Here is a 22265-nt window from a genome sequence, read left to right on the forward strand (position 1 = left end):
GCTCCGCGCTCAGGCCGCAGCCTGACTATCAAGTAAGGGGAGGGGTGGGGAAGGACAGGGGGCCCCCATAAAACGTTCTGGGGCACATATTGGAGGATTTGGGCACCCCCCCGCCGCATGATAAAAGCTGTGCCAAGTAAGGCCCCCCCTCCTGTGCTGATTAGCCCCCCCCATCCCAACCGACCACAGTAAGCAGTAAACAAGAGAGCCCAAGTAAGGGCCCCCTCCTGTTCTGAATAGCCCCCCCCATCCCCACTGACCACAGTAAGCAGTAAACAAGAGAGCCCAAGTAAGGGCCCCCTCCTGTTCTGAATAGTCCCCCACCCCCGTCGACCACAGCAAGCAGTAAACAAGAGATTGGGTGCTTAATCTGAGGGCCCGCTCTCAGTGCTGTCCACAAGGGGGCCGCAAACAAAGCATGCCCGATCCGGATTGGCACAACGAAGAACGAGGGGCTGGCTGGACCTGTGGCGCCCCTCGGACCCGGGCCGCCTCAGGCGGAGGGCGCACATCGCTACAAACAGGAGGGGACGGATAACCTCCTGGGGGGATCCTTGTCCCCAGGCAACCGGAAAAGATCATCATCAACCTCCAGGGGGCTGGGGCCACCCCGGGCATAGGACAGGCGCAGGGAGCATAGGATCAGCCAGAGAAGAGCCGGCCCGGGCGAGCGCCCAACACAGCCTACACCTGAGCACCATTCGGAGGCAGGTGTACAAGGCTGAGGCGTGCAGCCTCAGAGAATCATCAAAGAGGCCTATGAACAACCGGGCAACCTCACGTAGAGAGCCGCCCGCAACAGGGAGAAGATGGGGGGGTCCTAAAGACCAAGACGCACTGGTAAATAGTATCATCGGCAGGGCAGCAGTTGTATACGGGGGAAATCATTCAAGCCCACAGACGGTTGGGGAAGCGGGGGGGAACTTCTAGGCCGGGCACTATCACCTTCCCCCGGCGAAAGTATCCCTTGGGAGAGCACGGGCGTGGGGATCCTGGCCTGCGCTGGGAGACGGGGGAAACATAAAGGCATGCCGCCTGTATCGAAACAATCACCCCGACGAATCCCGCTACCCCAGCTGGACCGACGGGGCCCCGCCCACGGGGGACAACCAGATACCAAGAACCAAGTCCAAAGGCGCCTCACACAGAACCCGTGGCGCACAGCTGGAGCACTGCTGGGTACGGTACCGGGCCAAAGAACCCCAGAGTGAGACAACAGGGGAGCACGACCTTCAGTGGCCCACTGACACCCCTACGAAGATGGCTTTGAGCAAAGAAGATATCAAAGATTGTCTCCAGGGATTGGAGATCTGGATGATGGAGGCCATCCAGGACCATCTAAAGTCAATAAGGGAGGAGCTTCGATCTTCAATTCAGGAAGTAAAAAAGGACATTACAGGTATGGGAAAGAGGGTCGACACGGCAGAAGCGGGTCTCTCAGAAATCGCCGAAGATGCAAAACAGTCCAGTATGTTGCTGGAACAGATCTCCAGGGCCACGCACAATCTAGAACTTCAGGCAGAGGATCTAGAAAACAGATCCCGGAGATCTAATATACGAGTCAAAGGCCTACCCGAATCCATAGGCGACAAAGAACTGAAAGTGTCAATGCAGCTATGTTTCAGTAGCCTCCTGGAGGAAGTCCAACCAGAAGACATACAGGTCGATAGAGTGCACAGAGTTGGCCCCCCCTAGGAAGGAGTCAGGAGCCAGTCCCAGAGATGTCCTAGTGGCAATGACTTCCTACACGGTGAAGGTAGCAATCCTCCGGGCAGCAAGTAAATCACAGCCGGTCACAATCAATGGATCCCAGGTCCAGCTGTACCAAAACTTGGCCCTTTCAACCTTACATAAAAGAAGATTAATGGCTCCAGTCACAAAAATGCTAAGGGGGTCATTTACAGGTGGACATATCCCTTTGGCCTGCAGTTTACCTGGGAGGGCAAACACCACCGAATCACCACTTGCGAGGAAGGTGTCGCGCTCCTTCACCTGGAAGAGGAGGAACAGCTCCCGGACCCGATCCCTGCCGCAGCCCCAGAGGCGGGAATCCAAAACAATGGGAATGGTCTTCGATCCCATCGAAAAAGCGGGGAGCAGAGAGGAAAGGGAGAAGCCAGCCACCGAAATAAACGCGGTTGCTTGGGAGGTCCAGGTTATCTAGATCTGGGAAAAGCAGAGCGCATCTCTGGGACAATGGAGCATCGACTATACTGATAATTTTAGGGAACACAACAACCCTCGGACGGGGGGAGACCATTTTGGAATCAATGCAGGACAAACACAGGTCCTGGCGGAGCACAAGAGGGAGGAGATGTGATCCCCAACGCCCCGAAAAGGGCGCAGTGAAAGTTCTGTTGAGCTTTGTTCTGGAGTGTACTAGGGGGTGATGAGAGGGAGGGTTGGAAAGCCGCACAGTTACTCAAGTCTAAGGACCGGCATGGATCAGTATAGACTGAGGGGAAGTGAACGTTGAGGGGGGATAACAAAATGGAAGGCAAAGGACCACCTGTGTAATTCAGATGGCTGAAATGAATATAGTCTTGCTCAATGTGCAAGGCCTCAATTCGCCAGTCAAACGCCGCTCAATCCTAACGAGACTCAGAGACATGCAGGTTTCAATAGCGTTCTTGCAGGAAACATCTCCTCCCTGAGGACGAGGGAAGACTGAAACACAGGGTGTTCCCCCACCAAAACTTCGCTTCTGGGGGAAGGAAGACCAAAGGAGTCGCCATACTACTCGGGGCCAACCTGATCTTTAAAAAACGGGCGATGTATAAGGACCCGGAAGGAAGATACTTAATCTTAAAAGGGATGATACAAGATCAACTATACACACTAATTGCAATCTACGCCCTGAATGAGCGACAGGACTTATTCCTGAGAGAAGTACTGAAGACTCTGGGGGGGTGGTGTGAGGGCCAGACAATAATAGGTGCAGATTTTAACTGCGTCATGGACCCCGCCCTGCACAAAACACTCCCACCCACAGTTGCAGACGCAAGAAACAAGCAAGCGTTGGGCAAACTCTTGAGGGACCTGGGAGTTATAGAAACATGGAGGTTCTTCCATGGCCAACAGAGAGAGTTCAACCATTACTCAGCGGTCCACAAGGGGTATTCCAGAATCGACATGGTGCTGGTGTCCTCAATACTGATCCCATGTATTACAAAAGTGGAAATAGAAGCCCAATATGTGTCGGACCACGCTCCAGTCCTGGTACAAATGGAGATGGCCCAGTCCATCTATAAGAACCGTAGACCATGGAGACTGAACAAAATGATTTTGAAAGATCTAGCTCTTAAAGCGCACATGGAAGAGACGATCCAGAACTACTTTCAGGAGACTGATAATGGGGAGGCAAGCTGGGGAGCAGTCTGGGACGCCGGGAAGGCTGTAATAAGGGGTGAATTTATCTCACAAACCTCAGCATCTATAAGGGAAAGGGAACTCCTCAAAAAGAGTCTGGAAGCAGCACTAAAGGCAGCAGAAACCCAACACAAAGCTAGGCAATCCCAGAAAACACAGAGTGGTTAGGAGGGCAAGAGCCCAATTAGAGGCACATGTAGCGGAACGCACAGCGCAAACATACTATGTCCATGGGAGCAAAGCAAACAGGTTTCTGGCAGCTAAACTTCGCAAACAAAACTACCGCAATTACATAGTACAATTAAAAAACCCAAAAGGGGAGCTGTGCAGTTCAGAGAGGGACAAACTCGAGATAATAGAAAAATTCCATCAAGAGCTGTTAGAAAGGGAGCACCTAGACCTTCAGGCACAAAGGGAGTATATCTCTTGGATCCCTATCCCTCAGATCACACAGGAAGATAATGACGCCTTGCAGGCCCCCATAACACCACAAGAAATTAGCGATGCCATTACTGCGTTGCCCCGCAATAAAGCCCCGGGTCCAGATGGACTTGGAAGTGGATATTACAAAACATTTCGCGGCCAACTGTTGAGCCCCTTAACATGTCTGTTAACCATATAAGGGAGTGTGGAACAGTCACGCCCGATATTGGAGATTCCACCACTATTCGAATACTTAAGCCCGGTAAAGACCCCACAGACTGCGCCAGTTATCACCCGATTTCATTACTTAATACCAACGCTAAACTTTATGCGAAGGTTCTGGCAACCAGACTCGCTGAGGTCCTACCCAAAATAATCCATCCTGATCAGGAGGGTTTATAAAAGGGAGACACACAAGACAACATAAGACGGGCAGTGGATATACTGGACCTGGGGCATAGGACAGAGCAAAGGTTCTCCATAGCAGCTCTAGTTGCCAGGAGAGCATTTGACAGCATAGATTAGAAAGACCTGGAGCTGGTGCTGCAGAAGTTTAGATGTGACCCCAGATTTAACAAAATGGTACTGGCAATTTTCACCTTCCAAGCACGACATTCATGGTTAATGGGAGCCCCGCGGCCAAAATTAAAACAGGGGGACCAGACAGGGCTGCCCACTCTCGCCCTTAATCTTCGCTATGGCGATGGAGCCCATAGCCGAAATAATAAGACAAGATCCCGACATACAGGGGGTTAAATGCGGGGGGAGTACACACAAAATAGCACTGTATGCGGACGATATAATGCTATTCCTCGGGGATCCCGGGAACACACTCCCAAGAGCACTAGATACCCTACAAGAATTTGCCACGATCTCGGGGTTCAGTATTAACTTCTCCAAGTCTAAGGCGCTGAAGATTACGGAGAGGGAAGAGGTGGCCACAGATCTGGGGTCTAGATACCCACTAATATGGGGAAAAGAGTCAAACTATCTGGGGATCCAATTGATGAAGAATCATAAAAATCTCTACGGGGCAAATATACCCCCATTGTTAAAACAAATGAGGGAGGACCCACACAGGTGGGACACTCAGGAGTTATCCCGGTTTGCATGTATTGCGGCTCTTAAAATGACCCTGTTACCACGCCCATTATACACAGTAAGCTCGCTCCCAAAAGAGGTTCCCCCCAAAACATGCAAAGCACTGCAGGGTGATCTGGCTTCCTTCATATGGCATAAGGGGAAAGCAAGAATACAACGAAACATTTTAACGAGATCACCACACCTGGGAGGCCTGAGGGTTCCGGATGTGGAAAGGTACGCCCTGGCTGCACAAATAGCACCAATGTTGGCCTGGAGGAGAGCGGATGCATCACAAGGGTGTGTGGGCATTGAACAGGGGGTGACCACGATCCCGCTGGGAGCCTTGCATGGTCTGCAGAGAGGCGACAGGGAGGAGGAGGAGGGGTGCCTATTAGAAGCAACCAAGATTTCGCTGAAAGGCTGGGACCGGGCACTAAAAAGACAAAACGTTACCCCAGGGATGGGCCCTTACATCCCAATGGCGCATAATCAAAGCTTTACGCCGGGTCAACGACCCAGGTTCTGGAAAAACTGGGGGCAGGAGCAAACACTGTACCTGAAAGACTTCTACCGGCAGGGAAACCCGCTGCTCTTCAAAGAGTGCAAACAGAAATTTGGTGTAGGAGAAACAGACAGATATACTTACATCCAGATTTGTCACTGGATAACGCATAGAGAAATCAAGAAAGCAGCCACAAGGGAACCGGTGGATCTGGAGCTAACGCTACATGAGGGGGATGAAGCGGGTGCCGTCTCCAAGCAATACAAGCTACTGGATAAAGCTCAAATCAGTGATACCTTCCCATATATGGACAGTTGGGCGAAAGGCATAGGTGAACTCATCACGGAGGAGGAATGGTCCCAAATAGGGACAAGGGCATGAAAAGTCTCCACATGCACAGCGGTCAGAGAAACCGCACATAAGATTTGCTTTAGGTGGTACTTGACTCCCCACAGACTGCATAAAATGAACCACAATTATTCCCCTACATGCTGGAGAAACTACGGAGGAAACAGATTTATATCACATGTGGTGGTCATGCCCAAAGCGGGGAAGCAGCTGCCAGCAACACCCAAAGCGATACTCCTGGGCACGACGGTGGAAGGCACATATGCGGCATCAGGAAACAGCGCAACGCTTATCACCCATCTGTTGATGGCAGCAAAGATGACTCTGGCGAAGGCACGGAAAAACCCTGCAGGCCCAATAACAGCATGTTGGTGGGTAAAGATCTGGAGAGGGCGGGGGCCCTGAGGGACGGCAAGTACCTGAAATTCCGAGCTATCTGGGACCCCTTCTTTGACTACGTTAGAAACAGAGAGGCATACTTCTTCAGGCCTAACCTGCTAAGAGCAATCCACAACTGAACTCAGACAAATCAAGCACAAGAGCTATGGCGCTACACAGAGGTCCCCCACTCAGAACATAACAATCCTAATTGATGGCAGTAGAACTGATCCATGTCTATGGGGAGCTGGGAGGGGGGAGGGAACTAGGGGAGGGGTTGTTGAATGGTTGCAGTTAAAGTTCAATTGCCTTCTGATGCAATATCAAAATGGTAATGTCTAAGGTTGATAGTTGGACGCATTGACCGACTCAGACCAGGAGTCATCGCTAGATGAGATAATATCCATATATGAACGGAATCCCCCCCCGTTCCCCAATTTTTTTTTTCCTCCTCTACCTAATTTATCTCCACCCAGTCTAAAGAACTATAGAAGCTTGAGCAGCTCTATCCTTCCCGTAGAGGGTGCTTAAAACAGTTAGAAACCTGATGAATTGCTAATATTAAATGAAACGTTTATGCCGAATAAAAGACCAACTGCTGTATCATTTATAGTGACAAACGAACTTGCTCACTCATGTAAGTTATTTAACCAGCTATGGTCAATGAGTTGTGGACAATACCAGGATAAGACTTGATGCAAAAAGTTGAAGTGAATAGTATTGCCACCTACAAAGACATCGGATGAATTCAGGATTTGGATAATACTTCGACAAGCATTGGCGGGGAAAAGTAATGGGGAAAGCAATGAATTGTAAGGGTGGCAAAGAGGAACTCTATGTTAGAAGCCGTGGAAAGGGGCAATAGTAATTCTGTATGCAGCCTCATTTGAGGTTTAAGTGATTTAAAACAAATTATGAACTGGGGTGGCTAAAGGAGGGGGGGATCGATTATTGCTTAATGAAATTATGATGCAATGTGCTGTTCTGTTTATTACTGTTCAATGAATTCATGAGGTATCTCATTTAACTGATTATCGCTACTGGTCTTGGTTTTATACATTGGAAAATCTAATAAATATTTGTTTTAAAAAAAAAAACTTGAAGCAGATACAATTCTTCACTAAAGCAACAATGCAAATATACTAACAATCCCTACGAATGGATAACCAACAGCATACAGTTCAAAAATGAGTGGAAGATTAAAAACAGTTTGCAATCAAAATGACACGTTGGAAACTTTGCAATTCCCACCTGAAATTACCTCAATCAGTTTTTAATAAAAATGGGTGAAATACACTGATTTTGTGAGCGGTTGGGGGATAGATCACAGGTACAATATGGAAGTGAAATTAAGTCTATAGCTGGTAAATTGAATGAGTTATGTAAGATCTAGAAAGGTGCGTTTTGAGTAAAATGGTGGGTGAAAAAGGAAAGCAAATCAGTTTTGACAAGAACAGTTTTACTGTACACTACAGTATTCAGGCTAGGCCACCAAAAAGAGGGACACAATAAACTCCAGGGTTGATTCACAAGTTCAACCCTAGTACCTCAGCGCCCACCCCTCGCGGTACCAGTCTGATCACTCAAAATAGGACTAAGGGTTTAGGATTTACACAAGGCAGAATTACTAAAGAGATGGCGCAAGCACTAGAAATCAAAGGCAGGGTTGCAAGAATGATTCTGACGGTACTACAAGTTATCAGGGTAAGGATAGGATGACTTAGAGAGGGAAACTAAGGACAAGGCAAGGTATACTATGGTTTTCTATGGTTCCTATTGATACTCACAGTCCACTTTAGTTCAGGATTTTGGGACAGTCAGCCTTCTGGTCACCACACGGATCTGGCCTAACAAAGGACAGCCGGACAAAATCAGCGGGACAGGTTCAGCTGGGCAGGGACTGGATACCAAATGATAGTTCTGGTCACCGGATGGCACAGGTACCTCTGGATGCAGTTATTGGGCAACAATTGGTGGGCCACAAGCCAGGCTGGTGTCAGGAGGCTTCCCAGAAAAATACCACTGCTTCTCCCATTTAAGTATTGGGATTTTAAAATTGAGGCCTTGCTGGAAGGGTCAGCAATGCTTGGCCTGGTAGTTGGATCTGGAATATGGATCAGTGCAAGATGAAGGAAACAGGAACAGGACGCCACGCAGGAAATCAGGAAGAGAGTGTGTAGAGCAGTGGTCTTCAAACCTTTTATGCCAAGGCCCCCCCTGATCAAACAAATTATTCTGGACCCCCTGCCCAGCCCCTCTGTGTTGGTGTTATTTTTTTATAGCGATAGCTGCGAAATGTTTGATGTCCATACACAAGCACACTGGATTGTTTTGTATACGGGACTCTGACGATCATGGCAATCAAAGAAGTTGCCTCACATTGTAAATCCACTAGGTTAGTGGTCTTCAAAATGTTTTGGCCTGGACCCCCCTTATCAGAATTTGGGCAGGCCGGGCCCCCAAAAAAATGACAAATGGAAAGTATGCATTGTGCACCGTCACTGCACCCTACTCCCAGTATAGTCCCTGGGCTCCCCCACTTGCTCCTCTCACAGAGGCTGGGCACCCTCATCCCACTCCTACCCAGTCCCTGGGCTCTCCCCACCCTGCTCCCAACACTATTCCATGGTTCCTGCCAATCCTGCTCCCACCACAGTCCCTGCCCCCCCCCATCCTGTTCCCAACACAGTCTGAGAGCCAGTGGCCGCTGGTGAGTTTTTTTAGTGGAGTACACGTTTTAATAAAATAAATGAACATACCTTCTGCATTGGCCTGCATGTGGGTGCTGAAACGCCCTGTTCCAGGCTGCTCTGTCCGTATGTGCGCGGAGGCGCAGGAGCTCCCCCTCGCACATACAGCCCTGCAGTGCACCAGCCAGCATTTCCAATGGGCTATGCAATGATGGTGAAGCAAAACGCCCCAGCCTTGCATGGCTCAATGAGCATGTGCAGCTGGGGACTGAACTTTCAAAGGGAAATAGGGTTTCCCATTGACAGTTCAGCCAGCCCAGGAGCCCTCCCACAACTTGAAAACGCAGCTGAGGGAGTGCTCATTGTTTCACTGGGCCAGCTTCTTAGCTCCTCCATAATGGGTGAGGGGGCCACTGGGTGGGTGCCCCCTTGCCATTATGGATGAGCCTTTAGGCTCGGACTGGCCTATAGGGCAATTCCTGTAACAAAAAAACAAAATGCTAGCGTGGGCCAGTCAAAATGGACCACCTTTTTGGCCAATGTGGGCCAGTTTGATGAGTTACTTCACCCTGCAGTTAGTCATTTTACCATTGTTGCTGAATAAATATTTTATAAATATCACAATGTACTTACATTTTAACACAAAGCACCCCATTGGGTACTATTCAGTCTGTGAATGAATGTTATGTTACTTGGCATTTATATAGTGCTCTATATATCACTGGTATGACCTCAAAGCGCTGGTAGGTTGAACGCCCTTGGGAACCATAATTCTGGTCAATAGAGCAAGATAGTGTCATAGGGTGCGTGGGTGCAGCAGATGTGTGCAGCTGGTGTAATTGCCAGATGGTAGCTGCATCCTAGCATTAGGTGTAGTGCTGAAGACATCAGTTGGATGTGTGCAGTCTTGGGGGTGGACACCCAGACTGGGTGATGGCTGCGTTAGGCCTGATGGACGCATGTGTGAGCAACTAAGCCAGAATGTGCTCGGCTAGCAGCATTTTATTAGGGTGATGAGGTGTTCATGGGGTCGTATTCGTATGTGAACAGCTAGGCTGAATTAGTCAGGGGTATAGCGGTGTTCTAATTGAATGATGGTGTAAAGTAGAGAGTAAGCATAGTGATGCGATATGATGGTTATCTTTAAAGCGCCCGAGACCAGGCACATGAACAGGATGGCAGGGAACAGGGCGACACACGGACACAGAGACATGGGGCTGGGCTTACAGTCACAGGAGGGGGATACAGATATATAGCAACAGCATATGAAGCAGGAAAACAGGGTACACAGTTATACACGTGTGGGCATGTTAACATCTACATTCCCATTTCTAGCCAGATGCGATTCAGGCTAATGTTTACAGCTCCACCCAAGTGTGGGACATGCCAACATTAGCATTCTATCAAGAAGCGACTCAGGGTAACGTTCACAATCCTGTCAGGGTCTGGCACAGGCTAATGTTCAAACTTCTAACCGTGTGCAGCGTTGGCAACATTCACAGTCCTGTCTGGGTTCTGCGTCTGCTAATGGTCACAATTCGAGCCAAATGTGGCCAACCTTAACAATCTAGTATGGGTCTGGGGCAGGCGAACGTTCACAGTTCTAACTGAATGTGGAAGTGTGGCATTGTTAACATTCAGAATCATGTCTCGGTCTGGCGCAGGCTAATGTTCACAAGTCTACCAAGTGTGGCATTGCTAACATTCACAATCCTATCTAGAAGTGACGCAGGCTTTACAAATCTAAGTGTGGCATTGCTAACAATCTAGTGAGGGTCTGGGTAGGCTAATATTCACATTTCTAACTAAGTGCAGTATTGCTAATATTCAGAATCTAGTATGGTCTGGGGCAGGCTAATGTTCACAATATATAAGTGTGGCATTGTTAGCATTCACAATCCTGTCTGGGTTTGGCATAGCCCAATGTTCACAATTCCAACGAAGTGTGGCATTGGCAACATTCACAATCCTGTCTGGGTCTGGCGTCGGCTAATGTTCACAATTCTGAGTGTGGCATTGCTAACATTCACAATCCTGTCTGGGTCTGGCGTAGGCTAATGTTCACAATTCTGAGTGTGGCATTGCTAACATTCACAATCCTGTCTGGGTCTGGCGTAGGCTAATGTTCACAATTCTAACAAAGTGTGGCATTGTTAACATTCACAATCCTATTTATAAAAGTGACGCAGGCAATTGTTTACAAATCTAGCTAAGTGCAGCAGTGCTAACAATCACAATCCTATCTAGATGCGATGCAGGCGAATATTGACAATTCGAACTAAGTGCAGCATTGCTAACAATCACAATCCTATCATTTACAACTGCGGGCCACTTTTTAATTGGTGCCTGAGACAGTGTCATGCTTCAGCCCGACCATGTGAGCCGCCCCTGCCCATTTCTTTAAATCTAAAAAAAATATATATATTTTTTTTCTTACATTTCATGCTGGGCTCTCACAGCCCAGCATATGCAGCCGCGGCCCGCAGTTTGAATACCGCTGGTGTAGAGTCTTATCAGGAACCCTTATTTATGGTGCATAATGACATCATCAAAGTAGAGGCCGGGCAGGGTTAACCAAGCACGCCCCTAAACTACTTGGATTGGACAGGGGTGCTAACCTCCGCCTTGCTCTCAACTGGTTGGATTTCCAAGGGAATGATGTCAGGTTTATGAGGAGAGTTTTACAATGCCCAAAAACTCCCACATTTACTTTACTGAAAATCTAATTTTGCCTAAAACATACATTTACACCATTGAAATCTCTTGGCAAATTGTACACACAGGTTACATCTTATGTGCAGCACATATCAGTCTAATCCTCAAGTCTGTGGGACCTTGTTTCGCCCTTCTGATACATTTTGTAATTTTGAGCATTAAACATTTGTACTAAAATTCCATAATTTTGTACACAGATGCAAATTATCTCCAGGGATGCATGTACAAAAATTGCAACACTGACACTTTTCGATTTATCCTCAATACTTTGTCCTTTCTGTCCCCAATGTGTCAGTGAGTTCTACCATGTCTCTAAAGCAAGCTCGAAAAAAAAATCACTTTTTTTTTTAATTCAATTTTTATTGATTTTTTTTTTAAAACAACAGCATAGGTACACAAATTACAAGATTTGGGCAATCGCCCTCAACAAATCAAACTATAGGCCATTATTCCCTGTGTTTGTCCCCCCCCACCCCCACCCACCCCCCACTGTATCTCAAACTATGCAGTCTGCTTATAGAAATGATGCAGCATAGGGCAGCGTCAATCCGGGTTTTCTCCACCAGTGGTCAACCGGCTTTCCAAGTTCCTGGGCCATTCGTTCCATGTCGGGGCTTGTTTTTGGGCCGTGCCAAGGACGCTTGTGGGTCTCAGGACGGGGCCTATGTATTGCCAAACACATCTTGAAATTGCAGCCAGTCTGTCTCTATTTGGGCGCTTGAACCATGTAAAGCCGCTTAAGTCTTTCCATAAGGAATATGTCTTTGGCAATCATCACCCATTCTTTCTTTGTGGGGAGGGCAGGCCTCTTCCACGTTCTAGCGCAAGCCGCTCTGGCTGCCAACAGTAGGGAGTGTGAGAGGTCCGGTAATTTTTCCCAGTGGTCATCCTTATGCTGCAGGCCAAACAGTTTCAGCATCGGGTCCAGTGGGAGCACACCTTCTCCCGCCTCTTTCAGCCAGCTGAGGACTTCGGCCCAATAAGTTTGGACCTTCCCGCATGTCCACCACATGTGCCAATAGTTTGCCCTTTCCCCACACCAGTGCCAGCAGAGGGGGATTAATTCTGGGAACATCCTAGAGAGTGTGATCGGGTCATACTGCCATCTGTGCAGGAGTTTAACAGCATGGGTTTTGTATTGGCAGGAATTCGAGGTCTTAAATGATCTACTACAGAGTCGCCCCCAGAGACCGTCTCCGATCCTACAACCCAAGTCTCTTTCCCTTTTCCCTCTGAGGCTTTTGGTGGTTCCCTCCCGGGGGGTTAAAAGGGCCGAGTAAAGGAGTGAGATGAGGTATCTAAGATTTTCTTAACTGGGATGAGTTTTCTTTGTAATTTGGGCTTTAGTTTTGGTCTCATTAGGATTCCCTTAAGTCTCAGGTAGAGGAGTGGGGAGAGCCTACCTATTCCCAAGGATTCTTCAAGCTCCTGGATGCTTATAAAGGACTCCTCCCTGACCAACTGACCAACTCTGCATAGGCCCGCGTCAAACCAGGGCTGATAGTGTTCATGGCCTGGGATTTCCTCTAAAACTGGTGTGGACCAGATGTGACTCATGGGGGAGGGCCAAGTGGTCACCTTCTCACCGTGTCCCTTACCCTCCAGCGCCTTCCACATTGTTGCTAGTATTGGGTGATCCCTAATTCTCCTTGGGAGCTTTTTCATCGGGACCCATAACCACTCACCCACTGTGACAGGGCTCAGGAGGGGGTTTTCAAGGAAGACCCATTGTTTGTTGGGGTCCTCTCTGAGGTGGGGGGGCCAGGGTTCTGAGCTGGGCTGCTCTGTGGTAAGTTCGTAAGTCTGGGAGGCCGACCCCCCCCTCTATCCTTGGGGAGGGTGAGTGTTTCATAACCTATTCTGGGTCTCTGGCCTTGCCATATGAATTTCGTTATGCGTTTTTTGGCTTCTTTAAGGAGTGCTTCTGGGGCTTCTAAAGGGAGCATCTGGAAAACGTACAGGACCCTGGGGAGGAGGTTCATCTTTACAGCGTTTATCCTTCCCATCCACGAGATTTGCCCCTTACCCCATGTCTCCAAATCTTTGAATAAGTTGTCAAACAGCAGGGGGTAATTTGCCTGGCTTAGATCTTCGTGGGGCCGGACGATGTTGATCCCCAGGTATTTAATCCCTTCGGTACGAATTTGAAACCCCAGGGGGGACAGTTCCGTGAGATCCCTGTCTGCATCTGGGGCAAAGGGGAAGATCATTGACTTCCCTATGTTCATCCTGAAGCCTGAGAATTGGCCAAACCGCTCAATAACCCGAACGGCAGCCGGGACCGAACTAGTAGGTTCCCTCAGGTGGAGCAGTATGTCATCTGCATAGAGGCCGAGCTTGAAGGTCCGACCTCCAATGTCAATACCGCGGACCATCGGGGCACATCTGATGTACTCTGCGAGTATTTCCATGGTCATGGCAAACAGGATTGGGGAGAGGGGGCAGCCCTGCCTCGTCCCCCTTTGAAGGCTGAATGTTCGCGACAGGCGACCATTCACCGTGACTCTAGCAGAGGGGTCTGTGTATAAGGCCTTAATGGCTCGTCTGATTCCCTCGCCAAAGCCCAGTTTGACGAGGACTCAGTGTAAAAACTCCCAGTCCACCCTGTAGAAGGCCTTTTCGGCGTCGATGGCCACCAAGACAGGGTTGTCTCCCTTCGGGGCCGCTTCCCTCCTCAAGTGCAGGGTTTTTCGGAGGGTGTCCGCCCCTGTCTCCACTGTATGAAGCCCACCTGGTCGGAGTGGATGAGTACTGGCATATGGCTGTCTAGTCTCGTGGCTATGATCCTGGTGAACAGTTTAGCGTCCACATTCAGGAGGGAAATTGGTCTATATGACCGGCAGTCTATTGGATCTTTGCCCTCCTTCGGGATCACTGTTATCAGTGCTTTGCCAAAAGACTGAGGCGCACTCCCGGTCCTCATGATATTTGTGAGTAGGCCCGCCAAAAACACTGCTAGTAGGCCTCCAAAGGCCTTATAGAAGCCTGCGGTGAATCCGTCCTCCCCGGGGGCCCTGCCCAGCTTAAGACCCGATATTGCCTTGAGTACCTCCTTGCTCGTTATTGGAGCATCTGAGGCTAATGCCTCTAGGGGTCCATCACAGGTAATGTTACTCCTCCGAGGTATGCTTCCAGTGCCTCCGCCTCCACTTCTCCTTCCCTCCCGTAGAGAGTCTCATAATACCCCGCAAATTCCTCCACTATTCCCTCGGGATCCGTTTTTGTCCCCTCATCCCTGCATGAGATCCTTGACACCCATCTATCTCTCCGTTGGCCCCGGAGTTTGGCCGCCAGCATGGCGTCACCCTTATCCCCTTTTTCATAATACCTTTGACGCAGGTGTTGGAGGCCCACTACAATTTTCCCCATCTCCAATGCTTTCAGCTCTTGCCTTTTCTCTCTTGCATCCCCCAAGTCCCTTTCCCTCTCCTCATCACACTTCCCTTCAGATCCCTCAAATGCTATTATCTCCGCCAGTAGCCTATGAGCCAGGAGAGTCCTGGTCCTTTTTTTGGAAGCCCCCTCTCTAATCAGAACACCCCTCCAGGTCGCCTTTGCTGCCTCCCAAACTGTCTCTATGTTGACTTCACCCGTGTTATTCAGTTCAAAATATTCATTGATCACCTTCTCCATCTCCTCCTTAAAAACCACATCCCTTAGCAGGAAGTCATTGCATTTCCACAGGGATTCTCTGGGCTTCAGACCCAATACACTAATATCTGCCCAGACCATATCGTGGTCCGACCAGCTAACCGGGCGGATGATGCAGGACTCCACTCGGCTCATGTTCTGGTGCCCCATGAAAAGGTAATCTATTCTCGTTCTGGTGCCATGGACCGCTGAGTAGAAGGTGTATCCCTTTCCCTCCGGATGCAATTCCCTCCATGTGTCTACGAGTCCATAGCCCCACATCAGCTCCCGGAATTTCCCCTGAGAACTACCCCCTCGGCTGCCTAGCGGGATGGCCCCTCCACTATGATCCAATTCCCGATTTGCCCACATGTTAAAGTCTCCACCCAGTATAAGGGGCCGCTCTGTCCTGGCCATTATCTCTCCCATCGCCTCTTTGAGAAATTCAACCTGGCCCACATTAGGACAATAGATAGCTGCTAGGGAGACCCTGGAGTAGTGCAAGTCACCCGATATAATCATGGCTCTAACGTCCTCCCTCCCCTACCTGGTTACCTCTGTGAGTCTCTGGTTTCTCTGCAGGATGATTCCGACTCCATTCCGTTTCGTGGGAGCGGATGCCCAGAAGGTCTGGCCCACGTGTGCTCCCGGGATGGCCCTCTCCTCTCCCAAGACCGTTCTAGTTTCCTGTACGAAGAGGATATCTATTTTGGCATTCTTCATTTCCCTCCCCAAGAGGCAGCGCTTTGTCGGGGAGTTTAGACCCTTTACATTGAGTGAACCAATTCTCAGTGACTCAGCCCGGTCCCTATTCTCATTGTATGCCATTGGGTCCTTGTCTTGTGTGTACCGTCTTCCCGGATCTGTTCTTGCTGCCGCCTTCCAATGTGGTTTTGAGACTGTGTGGGTCCCCAAATTCCTCAACCCCAACTCCCTCCCTTCCTTCCCTCCTCCCCCACCCCCTCTTTATCATGACACCTGCCAACGGGCAAGCCACCAGGGTGAATGCAAGTCCATCCACCGCAGTCCTTGTTAAGCTCAGCATCCCCGGCCGGGGCTGTTTGATTCAATCTCTCGGTTTCTCTAATAGCGAGCCTCTGACCACTTAATCCCCTTCGGCTTCCGTTGTGGAGGTGTTTAGTTTCTTGAATTTCCTTCGGCCCTTTATCATCTTCTTTGTGGACCAGGGGCCCTCCGGCTCCCTCCTGGCGCTCCGAGGCTCTTGCACCTCCATCTCGTTTCCTTCCTCTGGGGTATCCCCTTTGAGTACCTGCGGTACTTGGGATGCCTCCTTGCCGCTGGTCACTCTATAGTCCACTCCTGAGCGTTCGAAAGACAGGGCGAATGGGAAGGACCACCTGTATCTTATGTCTTGGCTGGTGAGCCACTGGGTGAGTAGCCGGCATTCTCTTCTGCGGGTAAGAGTGAAAGCCGAGAGGTCCTGGAAAATCCTCACTGTGTCTCCTTCGAACAAGAAACTCTCCAGCCTTCTCGCTTTCCCGAGGACCTCCATTTTATCTCTGTAGTGGAGGAAGCACACGACTATGTACCTTGGGCCGCCCCTCGCTCCACCTCCCCCTCGGTGGGCTCTTTCCAGCTGGACTTCCTAGCCCCCCCTCGAGTGTGAAGAGTTGGTTGATGAGGTCCTGAACCTTTCTCCCCACGTCTGCGGCAGTCTCGCCTCTCTGTTGAGTCACACCCATAATGCGCAGGTTGTTTCGGCGTTCTCTATTCTCTAGGTCGTCCATTTTCAGGGCAATGTCCTCCTCTCTGATATCTAGTTCCGTTAGCCTTGCTTCGCATTTCATGTCTAACAGGTCCATTTGGAGGTGGTTGTTTTCCATTCCCTCCATTTTTTCCTAGAGCGTCTCCACTCTCCCCCTGAGATCAACTATGGAGGGCTTGTATGTCAGTTCGAATCGCTTTTATCTCCTGGAGGATGTCCTTGAGGTCGTCCTTCGTTAGCACTGCGGGGGGGGGGGGGGTCGGCACTTGATGGCATGGTGACTCTGTGTGGTTCACCGAGGGGTGCGTTGGACCGGCGGAAGCGTTGGAGGGAGCGGATTGCGCACGTGGATTGGGTCGGTTCCAGGGCTCCGGTCTCTGGGTGCACTTGGGAGTTTGGGTGGGGGCGGAGGTGCCTCTCTCACCCTGCCTTAATGCCTTGAGGTTTCTTCTGGTCGTCTTGGGCCCTCCCCGCTTGCGTGGAGGCAAGTTCACATGTGGGGGGGACCCCGGCGATGACTCGGGTCCTCACGAGGTGGGCTAAGATTGTGATTGGGGCCTGTTTCCTCAGATGCGTCACGGCTGAAATGTTCCAGGGGGACCCCTGTACTCAAGGGGGGGAAGGCCGTGCCAGCTTTTACGGGGTGAGTTGCCCGGAGGGCGCTGGAGGGGGGACCAAACACAGTCCGCCGAGTCTCCGGTCTCAGTTCTCCCCCCTGCGCTACTCACTCTTCGGACCGTCGAGGGCCGCCACACGTCCATTGTGGGCTCGCACCCCTTCACTGGGGGCTCCTTTTCGAGTAGGTCTCCGTGCGCGGGGCATGGGTCGGGAGGCTCCCGTAGCCCTGATTTGCTGCTGGTGGTCCGCACCGGAGCGGTTCTTGGTGGAGGGCTCCAACCAGGACGCCCCACTCGTCCCTGGCCCCGTGCGATGTCCACACACCACCGGGGCAGAGCTCCAGGGCCCGCTCGGCGTCCGCGCATGGTGGGGGGCGTGCTCCGGCGTCCTCTCAGTGTTATCCGCGGTGGCCGCGGCAGCGGAGGCGACGACCGGCGGCTCCAGACTCCGCAGCGGGTCCGGCCAAGGCCTGGGGCACCGCGAGATGTGACGCCCCCAGTGTCTCCACTGCACGGCGTCCGAAAAGGTGTCCTCTCTGTTGCTCGGCGAGCGGGGCCTCAGATCGGGGCCAGGCTGTGTCCACTTTCGGAGGAGCGCTCGATTAGTTGGGCCGCTGCCGCAGGGGCATACGTTCCCGTCGGGGTTACTCCAAAATCCCGGCCGGGGATTGGCTCAGAGTGCTAGGCCCTGCGGTGGTGGAGGAGCGCTGGTCTCACACGTCCAGCATGCTCCGCGCCCCCTGGCCGTCTCCGAAAAATCACTTTTAAACTGACATTTTTACAATTTTTCCAAGTCTTGCTGCAAAGATAGAAGTCTTCAAAGTTTATTCCTGAAATAGTCTTGGGTAACAAAAGGCAGTCTCTTTGTTCCTGGGTCCATTTTTTTTTCTGTCCTTCCACTGCTGCCAACTGACTTTTCCTTTAGAGCAGGGTGGAGGTTTCTCCCTTCATTGAAGTTATATTGCCCCCTTCAGACCTCCGGCTTCCTTCCCTGCGAGCTTCATTGTTTGGGTCCCAGCAGAGACTAAAGTCTGTTCAACCCTGTCATTTTCAGGGAGTTGTCAGTATCTGCTGAGGGAGAGAGCCCTCCTTTTGGTGCCACCCCTCCAAGCAGAACCTGTTTTTCAACTTGCAGCTCCAGCCACCATATTTTGTTACCCTTTAATTTCTGATCTTAGATCCAGAATTAAAGCAAGCCTGTTGCATAAAATAACCCATGTTATATAATCTCACCAGCAACAACCCCCTTCATATATTGCAGAAGATTGGCAGGCTTTCATTCACCCGTGTAATGTTCCAACACAGGCATTTGTTTTTCTTTATTTTGCAAAAGCCAATTTTTTGACACATGGTGCAGCTGCTAGCATTTCTTTCTTTAAATTCGATTTGGCATCTGTCTTTCCAATATATTTTAGACAACAGTCTGGACAAGGCAAAGGTCTCCATAAAATGTACATGTGTACACGCCTGCTACCTTTTTTGAAATGTGTACTTACAGCTCTTGATTCCTTTGCAAATAGTGATTGTGACGCTTTTTAGCCAAAGTTAAGCGCTTTTCCGTGTTTGATGCAGTAGAGCTTTTGTTGGTTTTCAGGTTTTGGCTGGCACAGTGTCATTCTGGAATAAGGCTAGGTTTTGTGAGGGACAGTCAGGATCTGCATGGACATGGCAGGGCCTCATTAATCACAGTGGTTGGAGGAAGAACAGAAGGAAATAGTGTCAGAGCACCATTTTTAAAGGTGAAAAAGGTTTTCTTTTCAATTGATATTTTGGTGTTTGCAGCAAAGCAACGCTGCTTTTTCCACTTTATTCCTTTGGTTTATGTGGGAACCCACTGGCAATCTCCTTTAATGTGACCCCTGGTTCCTTCCTTCCTACTCGATGTGTGCTTGGCAGACGGTACATTCATTTTTGTTGTTGCAAAACGCAGTTTTGAGCCATGGCGCTCACAGGAGCCAGCGCAGCCCTTTTGTGGTTGTTTCTGCGCAATTGCAGCTTAATGATGTGGGGCAATGCTGTTGAGTGGGTCAATATATCTCACAATACAGTGTAATGCCTCTGCAGTTGCCAGAGGACTGCAGGCAAATAAATTCAGTTTTTCCATCCAGCCACGTGTTAAGAGCGTAGCTTGCTTAACGTGGCTTTGACTTTTCCTGATACATGATTGCACTGGTGGGTGAACAATATCAGCAGATCATCTCTGTGGTCTAAATCCCACAATTCCACGACAAATTGGGAAACATTCTTTTTACAGAAGGCTTCAAGTCTCTGCTCTGTCATGGGTTCCCGGTATTATTCAGGATTGCCCATGTAAGGGGGCAGAAAGGGGAGACACTAGGGAGTCTCACCCCTTCCACCTTTTGGGGGGCATTTCTGGTAGTGGCCCAGCTCTGGCCCTCTCGCAAAAGTTTGAGGAGTTTCTCCAATTCGACCACAGTCATCGCAGCTACGTCGTTCATGCAGTCCGTTCATGCAGTCAACAATATAAGAAAGCCTCAAATGTTATGGTCAGATTAACCATATAACCACCTATCAAACCTCTGTGCTTGTGGAAATGAATTTAGGAGATTAAATACAATGCTTTCAAGGTTTGTATCAATTTTAAAACGAAGGCAACTCATCTAGCATGTTTTATAACAAATGTGTCAACTAACCTTGACGCAAGGTGGTCCAGAAGAGGACAAATGCCACCGCACATCTTCATTGGTAGTATTTCTAATGTCTATGTAGGTTTCTGGAAGAACAAAATAAAAGCATGGTTTCAGTCAGTTTAAAACTAAAAGCAAAACAATAAGTTGAGTGGAAGTTGAGACACGCCGTTTATAGAAACCATTTAATCATCTAAGCAGACTAGACAGCCTTTGATTAAAGACCCATTACAAAATATATATTTTGCTGAAGATGTTCTGAGGAGCAGATAAAGAACCAGTTACTTACCTGTAACTCTTGTTCTCCAGTATGGGTCTTTCATGGATTCACATGCTCATGAATATTCCCCTTTGTCAGGCTGGGAATCCTCAGGAAATTTAAGGTGGTTTAGCTTTAAGCTAAACACTGCTCTTCTCCTATAAAGCCCATCAGTGTCACTTTGGGTCATATTGTCCCAGTAAATGACACTTCCTTCTAGGGTCCACCCCTGATGGCCATCTTCAGATTTGGCAGCGCACGTAAAGTGGTAGTATGAACCAAGAAGAACACAAGAGGGGAAGGAAGGTTTGCATGTGGAATCCATGCAAGACCCATGCTGAAGAACAAGAGTTACAGGTAACTAACTTGTTCCTTCTCCAGCATGGGGTCTGGTATGGATGTACATGCTCATGAATAGGATTACACAGCAGTTCATATGTACGCAAGCATGGGAGGTTGCAAGGTTCACAGAAGCAATGCACTTACCCCTGGAAGAGACTCGCCTCTAACAAACAGGTAGCTGTGCTTAGCCGACCTGGGACTCCTCCCTGGAATCCCGGTCGATGCAGTAGAATCTTGTGGCGGTGTGGGTAGACCTACAGATAGCAGCACTGCAGATGTCGAGCATGGGAACGCCATAGAAATGCTGTTGTTGCTGCGATGGCTCTGATGGAATGGGCACTCGGTCCACCTGGAAGTAGTCTGTTGGCCAGACGATGGCAATGCATGATATAGCCAGAGAGCCGCCTGGAGATCGAAGCCTTAGACAGGGCCTTCCCAAGTCCCTCAGGTCAAAAAATTGACAAAAGGCTGAGACTTCTTACAAAAGTCCTTTGTGCGTGCAACAAAGAAATTCAGGGCACGCGCAACGTCCAGCGAATGCAACGCTCTTTCAGCAGGCGAAGAAGAATTCGCAAAGAAAACTGGCAGAACAAAGGTTTGTTGAGATTAAAGTCTGAAGAAACCTTTGGCATTAAGGAAGGACAAACAGTCTTACAGGAGAGGGCCTGTATTTCCCAGACACGCCGGCCAAGGTGATCACCACCAGGAAAGCAGTCTTCCACGAGAGAAACTTCATAGAGGCTTGATGCATTGGTTCAAACTGAGGCCCATCAGTTTAGGCAGTGCCGAGCCTTCACCAGAGGGAATGTTCTGAAGAGGCCCTTGAGGAACTCCTTAACAAGCCTGTGTGACCACAGGGAGAGCTTGCCTGTGTTCCGTGTATAACGGGATATGGAGGACGGGTGGACCTTAATTGATGTGTGGGTGAGGCCAGCCTTGGCCAGCGAGAGCAGGTACGGTAAAAGCTGATGAGCAGTCACGCGCAGCGGTGACATCTTCCGCGGCCGGCACCACACTGTAAAGCACTTTCACTTGTGCTTGTAATAAGCCCATATAGAGGTGGCCCTGGCTTTAGCTAGGATCTTTTTGCATTCCAAAGGCAGCAAATAGAGTCCAAAGTCCAAGGCTGCAGGAGCCTGTTGTGATGCCCGCTCCCGGGGAGCCGGTTCAAGCCCTGTGTCCCCGAAAGCGGACATCCAGTCCCCAAGGAAGGACCCAGCAACCCCATATAGGGGCCCTTTGGACAGTGTCCTGGCACCATAGGCGCCAGGCTCATTATGGGAGTGCTTGGGTGCACTTACCTGATGCAGACCATGCTGCAGGATCCCGGGCCTCCTTGAGGCCTGAAAGGAACTACTTTACCTGTGGGACTAATTTACCATCCGGGCGTGGTCGGGGAAGGATACATACCTGATTGGAGGAAGGATACATACCTGGAACTTCTTCCAAGGCTATTTAAACCCCACCCAAACAGCCACACGTGCTTCGCGTTGTTCTGCATCTAGCAGCTGGACGCTCACCGTGTCTGCTCCTGC

The 22265-nt window shown here is 49.8% G+C and overlaps 1 protein-coding gene across 5 annotated transcripts in view; it reads right to left on the reverse strand.

Annotated features, from left to right (window-relative positions):
* Positions 1-22265, reverse strand: part of CEP192 (centrosomal protein 192) — a 2773731-nt gene that overhangs the window by 240133 nt on the left and 2511333 nt on the right. For all 5 annotated transcript variants that reach the window (XM_069620824.1, XM_069620822.1, XM_069620821.1 and 2 more), the window contains one exon: positions 20136-20215. In XM_069620824.1, coding sequence (XP_069476925.1) covers positions 20136-20215 — 80 coding nt within the window. The remainder of the gene's footprint in view (positions 1-20135; positions 20216-22265) is intronic.

Source organism: Ambystoma mexicanum, chromosome 5q, assembly GCF_040938575.1.
Source record: "Ambystoma mexicanum isolate Mex_15411 chromosome 5q, UKY_AmexF1_1, whole genome shotgun sequence".
Lineage (NCBI taxonomy): Eukaryota > Metazoa > Chordata > Amphibia > Caudata > Ambystomatidae > Ambystoma > Ambystoma mexicanum.